The sequence below is a fragment of the Trematomus bernacchii genome, unplaced genomic scaffold (genome assembly GCF_902827165.1).
Source record: "Trematomus bernacchii unplaced genomic scaffold, fTreBer1.1, whole genome shotgun sequence".
Classification (NCBI taxonomy): Eukaryota; Metazoa; Chordata; class Actinopteri; order Perciformes; family Nototheniidae; genus Trematomus; species Trematomus bernacchii.
The window spans coordinates 2,087,263-2,098,988 of record NW_022987531.1 but is presented as its reverse complement, the minus strand read 5'-3'; the positions used below and the strand labels follow the sequence as shown (position 1 = coordinate 2,098,988).

The 11,726-nt window shown below is 38.7% G+C and overlaps 1 protein-coding gene across 1 annotated transcript in view; it reads left to right on the top strand.

The window, feature by feature from the left end:
* The first annotated feature begins 509 nt into the window (after nucleotides 1-509).
* Nucleotides 510-11,726, top strand: part of LOC117476095 (cilia- and flagella-associated protein 46) — a 102,879-nt gene continuing 91,662 nt past the window's right edge. The window contains exons 1-13 of the mRNA XM_034122469.1: nucleotides 510-558; nucleotides 663-784; nucleotides 2,509-2,640; nucleotides 2,942-3,006; nucleotides 3,857-4,021; nucleotides 6,664-6,787; nucleotides 7,332-7,426; nucleotides 8,131-8,271; nucleotides 8,462-8,561; nucleotides 8,967-9,065; nucleotides 9,954-10,144; nucleotides 10,917-11,142; nucleotides 11,329-11,446. Coding sequence (XP_033978360.1) covers nucleotides 510-558; nucleotides 663-784; nucleotides 2,509-2,640; nucleotides 2,942-3,006; nucleotides 3,857-4,021; nucleotides 6,664-6,787; nucleotides 7,332-7,426; nucleotides 8,131-8,271; nucleotides 8,462-8,561; nucleotides 8,967-9,065; nucleotides 9,954-10,144; nucleotides 10,917-11,142; nucleotides 11,329-11,446 — 1,627 coding nt within the window. The remainder of the gene's footprint in view (nucleotides 559-662; nucleotides 785-2,508; nucleotides 2,641-2,941; nucleotides 3,007-3,856; nucleotides 4,022-6,663; nucleotides 6,788-7,331; nucleotides 7,427-8,130; nucleotides 8,272-8,461; nucleotides 8,562-8,966; nucleotides 9,066-9,953; nucleotides 10,145-10,916; nucleotides 11,143-11,328; nucleotides 11,447-11,726) is intronic.

The window sequence follows — 11,726 nt, the reverse complement described above, 5'->3', positions numbered from 1 at the left end:
CTGTTCTCTGTAAACCTCCCGTCTCATTAAATATCCTTGCGTCAGCGTCTCACGTGTTGGGCGCGCTCTCTGACCATATTTGGAAGTACAACTTCCTACAACTTCCTACAGGTTCAACCTCCACCGGCTGCGGCTGCAGCTGGACCCTTCTCCTTTTTCTCCCATTCGTTTACCGTAGAGACCTGTCTCCGGTTGCCTAGTAACGCTCCCTAACTGCAAACACGGATTGCGTCTGTGTAGCTTTCCGTCGACACAGGGTTTGTTTGTTGAAGACAATAATAGGTGGCATATTTACATTAACACCGCATTTACCGTACAGAGGTAGTGTTTTTTAACGGTTTAACAATGTTGCATTCGTGTTAGTTTCACACACCTGCACGGTTTCAATTGGGTAGCGGAGCGAGCTGAGTTAAAACTGGCGTCATCAGTTTAACGCTAACGTTAGCTACCTAACAGCCAACCTCTTAAATTAGCTAAAACGTGTTAGCTAACGCTTACTTTCCCCTAGCATGGAGCTAGATATTCGGCAGTATCTCAACACGGCAAAGGAGCAACAAGGTTTGTGGTGTACTCACGTTAATTACAGAGCGAGTACAGTTGTAAAACAGTTGTGAAAGTATTACTTAACTTTTTGTATCCTCGTGTAACGGTACTTTATGCAGACTCTGGAGCTCTACAGTCAGCCTATCGTTTAATTAACGACATTACAGCAGCTGGAGCCAGAGGACCAGCTCCTGGCAGTGCCTCAGAGCTGTACGTTGTATGTGCAGAAGCAGCTGTACAGGTGAGACTGAGGCAGAGGTTTCACTGTACTGTGCCTGTTCATGTATACTTGTACTTGATAAAAGCCCTTTTGTATATGTTAATTTAAATTACAAAACTTTAAAATGTAATTTGTAATACCAAAAGGGCCTATGTCTTACCATTGGCTTTGGCAATTAGCTTCAAATTGCACCAAATTATAATACATATAAGTTCACTGAATAGGTATTAAAGTACATACATGGCATGCAACAGAAAGGGTAGGTCAACAGACACATAATTCTAAATGAACCTGTTTAGTTCATACATAATTATTAATAGACTACGACTGCTATAATTCATTAAACTTGTATCGCAATCGCAAAAAAGTCCAGTGCAATATCCAAATATACAATAAAAGGTATTGTGGTGGTGCTGCAAACGGTATTATACAGTCAAAATATATATTTATTTGGTTTGGATCCTTTCAATAATCCATATATTTAAAAAATGATAAATTCCTCTAATCCTCTAAAATCATGTTGAATTTTAAATATTGGTTAAATAATCGCAATCCTTTCTTTTCTCGTGCAGCCCTAGTGTAGACCTTCAGTGATTGGCCCTAATACTGTCAAGCCATCAATCAGATTCTGAAATCCTCTGTCTGTAGGATTAATATGAGAAAACACTTTGTTGCTGGTAACCTTGCCTCCAAGTTCTGTGAAGTTTTCATGTTGTGAGGAGTTCATAACTGCTGAGATGTTGCATAAGACATGATGCTTGAAGCAGCCTCCAAGAATGAAAGTTTCATATCTGACTGTGCAAAAAGTTGAGCTCATTTAAATCAGTTTGACAATAAGTGTATCATCTGGGGAGGTTCCTGAATGTATTGCTGACATTTTTGTCATATAAAGAGGATTTACTCGGTTTGCCTTAATACCAAAACTGAATATCTTAGTAGTTATTGGTTATTTAACCAGATATCTTTAGGTTGTGATAAAGAACATCATGGAAATAAAAAACCTCTGCAGGCCCCTCTCTGCTAGAAGTCTTATCACACATTTCATTATGTCACTTCAAAATCTCCCTATATGCTCCCAGTAGGGGATGATAATGATTATTCATTAATATAGTCTATATTGTCCTAAGGCAAAGGGCACATATTTGAATAATGAAACATAATGATATTCTATAATGGGATTTAGTTTGATCAAACAACAGGATTTCTAAGGGAAAATGCAGCTTGCGTTGAAGTCTCAGGTTGTTTAAATTCTGAATTAGTTCTTATTTTAAATAGAACGACGCTACCTTATCATTATATCTATCATTATTATTAAGTGAATTCCATTTTCGAACATACATTCTGAGGCATTGTAATGTATATAACTGTTACGTTTAAGTTGTTTTATGATCACCCCCTATGAGAAAAATTATATATAGGTTTCTTAAGTATAAAAACTAATGCAAGCTTATGATAGACTTCTACAGAATTGCCTCCCCTAACAGCACTTACATTATTTGAATTAAATCTTCCCTGCAAAAATGAATCTTAACAAAACACAACTGACATTCTCAAGGGCAAAAGCCTGCAATTACAGCAATTTTATGTTGTGGTAAAATAGCCGGCACTGCGCCTACCCAAAGCATGTTTCTAATTGTTTTAATAATGCATCAAAAGTATAAAAATGCTGACAGAATATAACAGCAGATAAGGTTTAAATATTCATTTAGTTTTACCTTTGTGCTTCTCTTTTTCTGTGTTTTCAGCTTGGTTGTTTAGAGATAAGTACAGCGTGTCTAAAGATGTACTTTGAAGGGAATCCGCCGGCGAATCAATTTTTGTGTCGAGCCTACCTCTGCCAGGTCCGGCTGAAGTCTCCGCCGCCCCCTGGGAGCTTGGTGAGGACAATAAATTGGACACATCTCCTCGAGGGGGCTGTGTACTGTATGTTTGTCTTTACCAATGAGATACTCAACACAGTCAGAGATATACTGTACTTATTTGCTCTAACAAAGGAGCAGACGTTCTAGCTTTGTAAACAACTTTTCTTTTTATTCTTCAAGGCTTATTGCCCTTTGTATTGTCACAGTTAGTTTTCTCTGTATTTTAACAAACTGTCTTTGTTGAAGACTTTCTGCGTCTGATCTTTCTATGTTTTTATAAGGTCTAGCTTTCCCCTTGCACTATTTTCTATTTTAGGAGGACTTAGAAGAGGCTGTGCTGTATTTTCTTAAAGCAATTGAAATCGCAAAGCATGAACCAAGGTATGTAAACTTTCAGAAGTGTGCTTGGCTTTGTTCTAACAGTGTCACTAAAGTTGATCAATGGATGCCATTTACAGTTTATCATCTGATATTGCTTGGCAAATGCCATTTTGGTGCCAAGGTGCACCTGTTAAAACACACATTCAAAGAGAAATATTCACATATGATAGGTTCAGTCTGCTGCGTTAACTATATTCCGGGACATAAAGGTTTCATTTGCAAACAGCCTTGTTGAAATAAAACATGCTTCACCCCAGCCCCTTATTCAGAAGAGGATTATATAAGAGAGTGTTTTATTCAAAAATATTCTAACAGTATCTGTAAGTATAGTTAAAAGGATGATAAATATAGATGTATAAGAAACTCCCTTGTTCTCTCTCTGAAAGATATCTTAGGAGATAGCGGCTTAGCCTTTGCAAGCAATCAGTGCTGAATCTCTTTGGTAATGAACTCATAACTTGTCAATAAAAAAGGGCTGAATGAGCAATCCTAATTAGAACCAAAGGGAATACATATCTAATACATCCAGCCCAGACTAATGCACAACACAATCTCTGGTGAATAAATTAGCAGCACTCAAACAGTCTGTTCACACAATATCCTCTACATCTGCGCCTCAAATTCATACATTTCCCTCATTTTACATAGAAAGGCTCATACAGGACCCCCCTGAGGCTCATTGGACGTTGGTTAATCCACACACATTTGCAATTCACAGAACATCTTCATACAAAGTTGACACTTGGTCTGAATTTAGTTGTGTTAAGAGATACAATTCCTTGCATGTGCATTATATAAATAATTGAGTGTTCTCTGTCAACTTATTTTGCATGTGGTTTGTTTCTTACAGAGACTACTTCATAGTGTTCAACGCTTCAGTGCTGTACATCCAGACGGTGTGTCTTTTCCTGCAGCCGGGGTGGTGCTCCCACCTCGTCCCCTCCCTCAGGCAGGTGGTCCGGAGTCTGGAGGAGGTGGCAGAGCAGGACCACAGCTGGAGGGCTGAACTCATGATGTAAGTGACCCCACCTGGTTCTCTTTGCTCGCTTTCATGAATAGGTCCAGTCCTGATTCTGTCCAGTTTCCTGCTGGATTCACAAGGGGTGACGCACAGAGCTAATTAACCAGCTATTCATTTGTGGCCACAGCTCTCTCGGTACCTAGTTAAGTTCTTGACATATTCTCCTCAACACAGTAGAGAATCCGCTCTAATGTAAGCTGTTTTATCATGTTCTCCCATGACACCTCAGGCTCAAATGTTCGTTATCTCAACATTATGTACCAATCGTGTACAGTGTAATTTCAGCTAGCCAGTGTTAATAGGATTGGTGACAGTATGTCCTATGTAATTCATAGTTTAGTGTTATCCATAAAAGATAAAATGGCCGACATACTGTACATGGTTTCTCACTGTTCTGCTGCAACCATCCAATGCATGGTTGTTTGGAATATTTTGTTCCAAATAACCAACCAAAGGATGAATAACAATACATGAAACCTTTTTAAAGCAAGTCCTCTATGTTAACCAAAATGGATAATTAAAGGTGGGGTAGGTAATTTTGGAGAAACCAGCTCGAGTGCGCTAGAATTTGAAAATACACAACCGGAAAAAATCTGCCACTGCCTTATAGAGCCCCTCCTCCAATACACACGAACGCACACATAACCAATGAGGGCACGAGATAAGTTTGTGCACAGATGGAAGGCTGACAGGCAGGTAGGCCATCCAGTTATTTTAGCCGGGCCGGCTAAAATGATTGGTCGTCTTTTTTACAGTACTACGGCTTCCACAGATGACATTTTGTTATGGATTTTTTGTCAAAGCACTTAAGATATTCATTGCTATCAGGATGTTAAGAGCATTCCATGGAATATAACAAAAAGTGTATCTCGAGCCGGTTTCTCAAACTTACCTACCCTACCTTTAATGAATTCCTGGTTATTGACACGTCCATGGGCATTTCATGACTACAACAAGATCATTTGCTATAATAACTTAATTAAACTGGTAACATCGGAGAGTTTTGACTAATGCCTGGAAAGTACATATATTATCATCCTTAAGGTTCTCATGCAATGGAAACAGTATTCCGCTAAGATCCTAGAACCCTTTGGCTCAGCTATGAGCCAGAAAGCTAACATTATGATTCACAGTTTTAATTAAAGTCGGAATTTTAAAGATCCTAAGAACATTACGTACAATTGGAAAATCAGTGGCGTAGACATAATTCTACTTTAACCTCTTAAGCACGGCGGTCCCCCCATTGGACCCCTCCCACCGTTTTGTTTTCGAGATAATGTCTCAAGGCTTCTTAACATTTATGAAACTATTAATGTGTAGCACCAGATTAACGGGAAGAATCTCAGCTAACTGAAGATATGAACCATTTTTACCAAAACAAAACACAAGTCTCATAAGAAGCGTCTAAATGACCCCTGAGCGAAAAAATTCTAACGCACTGCGGCACACAATTCAAGATAAAAATACCCTTATTACTTATCGTAGCTGCACATACAATATAGCCGATTAAAGCTGAGACTCCACTGATTATTTAGGTATAGTATCATCACTGAGCGATCCGAACTTGCGACAGGGGAAGCAAACACAGACATCACAACACGTACCTTTACGGAGCTTTTACGGCAGATCGTGTCACCGTAGCTGTCAATTAGGTCAAAAGACGTGTTCAATGGCATTAAAACGAGAAAAAATCTACAACTGTTGATCTATAGGTTGATAATGTACCTGTGCCTTTGAAAAAATTATTTATAATCCATAATTCCATTTTTTATGTAAAAATCGGAGCGGAAAAGTTAGCTGCTAATGGTAGCCACCAGAGTGTATGCAGCTTCCGGTTTTGGTAACGCGTCACTCTCACTCCTTATTTGTTAACGTTTTGGTGTGTATATAACTTTCCCTCGATTCCATTGGCTCTAGCGGTTATAAAGAGATTTCATTCATCAAAATCGACCAAGGGGGGCCAGAGATAGGTCAAAATCCACCCAAATGACCCCAGAAGTGGGGGTTTTTGGCTAAATCTCTCTAAAAAAGTCAAATGTCACTTGTTTTGCATCAATCTTGATACAGGGTACTTATTATATGTTGTACTTTGGATTCCTGAAGCTTTTAGTCTACTAACCCATCATCCAAGGGTAGTTTTCACTATAAGTAAAACATTATTTTTAGACGGACACTATAATTTACAGTTTTTTACTATGTAAAATCTGAATTTTCTTTAAAATAAAAAACATCTATATTGATTCTGACTTTTCTACATCCAACTCACAGGTTTATCATTACTTTGAGAATAAAGATTATTAATTTAACCCTTTTAGAAGGGAAGATATGGTCATTTGTTCTGGGAATGTCATTTTCGAGCCTGAGACCTGAAAAACAGGCTCAGGGCTTAAGAGGTTAAGTTTAAAAATAAGACCAGCCAACTATTCAGCTATTTAATTTGCTCCAAATAAATATAGAAATTTCACAACCAAACAATAGGCCATGTGTTCAGTCGACCAGAGCCTTAAGAAGAGAGTGGAATATATAATTACGTTCGGAGAAGCTTGTACAGAACCGTGGGTTTGCAGTTTTAAAAAGGGAATCTTGATTTCACACGGAAATAGAATCATTCTCATTTGCTCTCTGTTTCTATTCAGGCATCTTATTGGATGTATTGTTGACTCTGGAATAATAGAAGATGCTGCAAGTTTTGCCAAAGAGACAGAAGAATTCATCAAGGCACATACCCCACATCTTTATCCAAGAATCTTTAAGTTACTGGTAAGCAGCATTTCTTTGTGACATTTATAAAGTAATTATGTGGTAATATTTATTTTTGCAGGTAACATATCTAATGGAAACTGTGTATGAATATGTCCTTTTTTCAAAGAATAGGAAAAACTGCTTGTTTCAACTTTTATAACATACATAAAAAAACTGGAAATAGCAAGAACATTGTCTGAACCCTCTTTAGAGCATTTCATATGAATGTATCTGAATTCCTAAAAATCACTGAATAAGTAACTACCTATATGTAATGGGACTGTGTAGATATAATATAATGACTAACTCTGTAACACTTTATTAAAGTAGTTCAAATGTAATATTGACTAACAACCAAAAGGAATTGGACTCTTTGCAGCATCTCCATACACTATCATCCAGATTTATATTTATTAAACATTGATCCTCTGTTTTACTCATTCCTAATCAGTGGACTAGTTTCCATGCATTCAGTTAAGTAAATACAATGTTGCGTTGAAATATAGTATGGCTTTTCAATGACATGATAAATAAAGAGTAACTTCTATCTTTCTCTTCTTAGGTACAACACAGGCTGACACATGCTGATGACCTCATTGAAACAAGCACACAGAGCACTACCTTAGTAGTCATTTACAAAATACAGGAATTTAAAAAGTAAGGAAAGTTTCTGATACACTAAAGTTAATGTTTAATTATTTTGCTCTGAAATGATTTGTTTTTACAGAAAGCCCTGTTTGTGTACTGTCATGATAAAAGCAAACTGTATCTGTCTGCAGTAAAGATGAAGAAGTGGTACTTAATCAATACCTCCACGAAACAGACTTTGATCTGCTTTATTGATTGTATGAATGTTTGCCTTTTTAGAATGCTCCCTTAAAGGTATATATTTGATGTATGCCGTGTTTTTGAAGCTGTAGGAAATACAGTACCGAGGGATTTTGATGCTTTTCTGATCCTGAGGGTTTAATGCTTACAGCTAGCTTTTCAGACTTGATCCCCTGCCTCTCAGCTTAGCTATCAGTGCCCTATAGAGGGCAGGTTAATCCGGCTCTTGCAAACAGTATTGGTATAGTACCATTGCTTCTAGTGTGGCATAGTACAAACCAACTCCCAGCCCCCCCTTCTTTTCTGCAGGCATGTACTCAACATGTCAGATCTTCTTATGGTTCTTTGGCTCGGCTGTAAACGTCGGCAGCATGACTCAGTCTGACCCCGCCTTCGTCAGCATCATTTAGGTTATTTAGCCTAGGGTTAATGCACTGTTTGGTGTGAGTACATTAGGGGGCAAATGGGAATACAGATGCATGCATAGTTTATATATGAATCTACACAGACAGGATTTTATTTGTGGTTTGCAGCAGGTTGGAAGAAATAAATGTGGATGAGCCAACAAAGGAGGAGCTTGAGCTGATTCTTCATATCCTGATGGATTGTACCAAATATTCTCCCTCGCCACTGATCTCCAGTCAGGGCCAAACACCCGTCCAACCAGCAGACAGGTCTGTGACCCAAAGTGTCCTCAACAAATCTCCTACCCAACAACATTACCTTCATAGCATCCTGTCCTCTTCTTTCACATCTTATTACCATTAACACCACACATGGATATTCCAAGGGCATAACATGGCTCACACTACTGTACTGAAGTGTTGTGGATTGTATAAATGACTTTTTATCTGGGATTTGCAGGGTTGCCTTCCTCCTAGAGTTAGCTCTGCTGGCCTTACAAGTGAAGCATCAGGAAGTCGCTGCTGACTGTCTGAAAGAGCTGAAGTTGGCGGGAGAGGCTGTGAGTGTCCGGTATTCCCTTAAAACCTCAGGCTGTTACTGTACATATCATAAACACATGCAAATGTATGCTGGAATTTGACATCCCCTCTTAAGTAGACACTTCACAATAGATGAGATTAATTAACTGAGCTCATGCTCAAGGGCCAAAGTGCTTGCTGCATGTATAATTACTTTTAGCAGTGTAGAATTATAACATAGAAAGGTTTGCAGTTTTTTCATGTTCCATTTTGATCTCATATACTTTGTGAATTTAGTGAAATTATTGCGTAATAAACAATATTGCATGTATAAGACAAAATAATACACATTGTAAGATGTTTCATTCTCTTCCCTAACCCTAACCCTAGCCATGATCTGCTTGGACGCTGAGTCTTTAAATTCTATGTATGTGTTTTTCTTTTAGAGTACCGGCCAACTCATACTAATTGAATGTGTCAACTGTGAGATCAACCTCCTGAAGAGAGAAGCCAAGATGAATGACTATTCCAAAGCCAGTGTGGAGGTGCTCAATCATATGTCTAAATCATCAGCCATGTGTTCCCCCCCGTATGTTGTTCAGGCAGTGGACCAATTACAGAAAAATGTTTTCTCTATTTTCTGTAATCTCATTATTTGTTTAAAAGGGCCCTTTTATGCTTATTTCTAGGTTCATATTTGTATGTATTACCTCTACTGTGAAACGTTTCCATACTTTAATGTTCAAAAAGCACAGCAGCACCTCTTTTCACCCTCTGTCTGAAACCAGAGCCCAGTCTGCTCTGATTGGTTAGCTGGCCGGCTCTGTTGTGATTGTTCAACCGCTTAGAGATGTCCCGCCACTTAGCCTATCATGCACAATCTGTTGGAGTGCTAGCCAATATCAGCGTGTGTGTTACATGGTGATGTCACTATGTTACAAAAGGAAACAAATGAGTCCAATGGAGGTGTTTCAGGCCGGGGGGGGGAGTATGTGGGAGAGAAACTCCCTCTGGAGGGAACAAATGGATTTTAGCCTTTGCAGACCATTTACATGCACAAAAACCATTAGAACACGCTACTGGAAAGGGAAAGACCCAAAAGCCTTATAGGGCCCCTTTAAAGGCAGTACATCCTCTTTCCCTTGTATGTCCTTGACTTAAGAACACATATAGAACTTCTTCATCAGTTAGAAGTCACGCAGTTAGAGTTCCATTGGAGTTTAATTTAAATTTAATTGCCCTAATAGTGTTTCAGGAGTTTTACCTCTCTAACAGAATATCTTGAGGGAAGTGGCATCATATAATCTCATTTTGGCATTAAAACTGTCACATAAGAACTGGCACTACATGTTCAATCTGATTCAATCCAAGTGTACCTACCAAAGGATAGAAGCTACCGGAGAGACTCTCAATCTGCAGTTGTTATTCCACAGGCCCGGCTGAGGGAGATCGGCAAGCTGGATCAGTGTCTGCAGACTGCAGTGAGGGGGGGAGACCTGCAGGCCATGCAGGCAGTGTGTGTTACCCAGTGGAGCTGCTGTCTGCCCCTCCTGCAGCACAACCTCAAGAAACGCATAAAGAGCCCTCTGCTCAGGGTCTCCCACGTTCTGGAAGACATGCAAAGGTTGCTATTTTCTTTCTTTAATTACCTCGTGGTATATTTGTTGTGTATGTCAACGTCTGTCTTGATAACTGAAAAAACAAAGCTGAAAATGTGCTAAAGCCGGAAGGCAGAAAGCAAAGCTTATAAATTGCCATCCTTATAGTTATGCAATTACATCAATGACCTCAAATCTTATGGAGAATTAACTACAAACTTGATAAGTAATTTTCAAAATGTATTAAAACAATTATTTCAAATCTCAAGGTACGAATTTTGTTATGTACTAGGACTGAATAAATAAAAAAGTAGCAGAATATGAAGGACATACAAAATGCAGATCACAATACAACCTTTCATCATTTTTTTAATCTTGATTTAAGTTTTAATATATTGCAATAAATTATATAAATCTAATTTTGAAACCCTTTTATGACACTGTTTTAATATAGGTCTTTTATAATATAGCTCAGTTTGTTTTAATGCAGTAATGTATAGTTTTGATCATATTAAATTGTTTTTGGAGGTAATGCAGATTTATAGTTCTTTAGGGAAATGCATTTTACATTTGGATCAAGGGAAATGCAACTCTAATGATAACAAGTAAGAACCAGTCATATTGATTGTCAGGCTCCTTTACTGTTTTGTTACAATAATGCAATGAAGAGGCAACATTATGGTATTTGGTATAAGATCAACATTATGTCCTCATTTGATCTCCCAATTTGGAATTTTGGTATCAGACATATTTCCATTGATTTATAATATATTAGTGCACTGCTTGTTATATCTGCAGTATGTTGCTGGAGATGCGCTGTCAGGTCCACTCAGAGCTGGCGGTGATTGAAGAGGAGGACGGGCGCCTTGAGCCTTCTTTGACTCATCTTCAGAAAGCCATGCTGCTGGATAACGGGACACAACAAGAGCGCCTGTCGTCAGCTGTCCGCCTCCTGCAGCTCAGAGGGACCCTCTACCAAACGACCTCCCGGGCCGAGGATAAAGCCGCTATGCTTATGCAGCAGGTTTTTAACCCCCCTTGTCAGGCGGTGATAACATTACATAATGAAAAAGCTCTTTGAACTTAACAAGGCAAAAACGTGCTTAGATGAGTTTTTGGTGTTAAACTGAAATCAATTTTACTCATATGCAGTGGGGTTTAATGAGAGATAATTTACTTCTGAAATCCAATCCGTTCATCTCTTCCTCAGGCCAGGGACATGCAGCCCCAAGACAGGACAGACGTTCGTCCCATCCTGGTCGCTGTGGGTCTCCTTTTGGCCCCTGATGATTTCCAGATAGTGCTGGATGCTGACAACACTTCCAAAAGTACAGATTTCTATTCCTTCTATTTCTAGAGCGGTGCTGGAATGATTCTTAAAACCCGGAAATTAGTCAGCATTTTACCACCACTGTTTCTCTCGTGTCTCGTTTTTTGGTTAGATGCCCTAAAAAAGGTATGTGGTTTAAAATGAGTCAGTAAATACCCCACTGGTGAATGTCTGAAGCTTATATGTGTCATTAAAACGATGGTTGCTTACAAGGTAAAATAAGAGTACATAACGTCATCACAGCATAGATTAGCCGCCTTTAGCTTAGCGGTATAGAT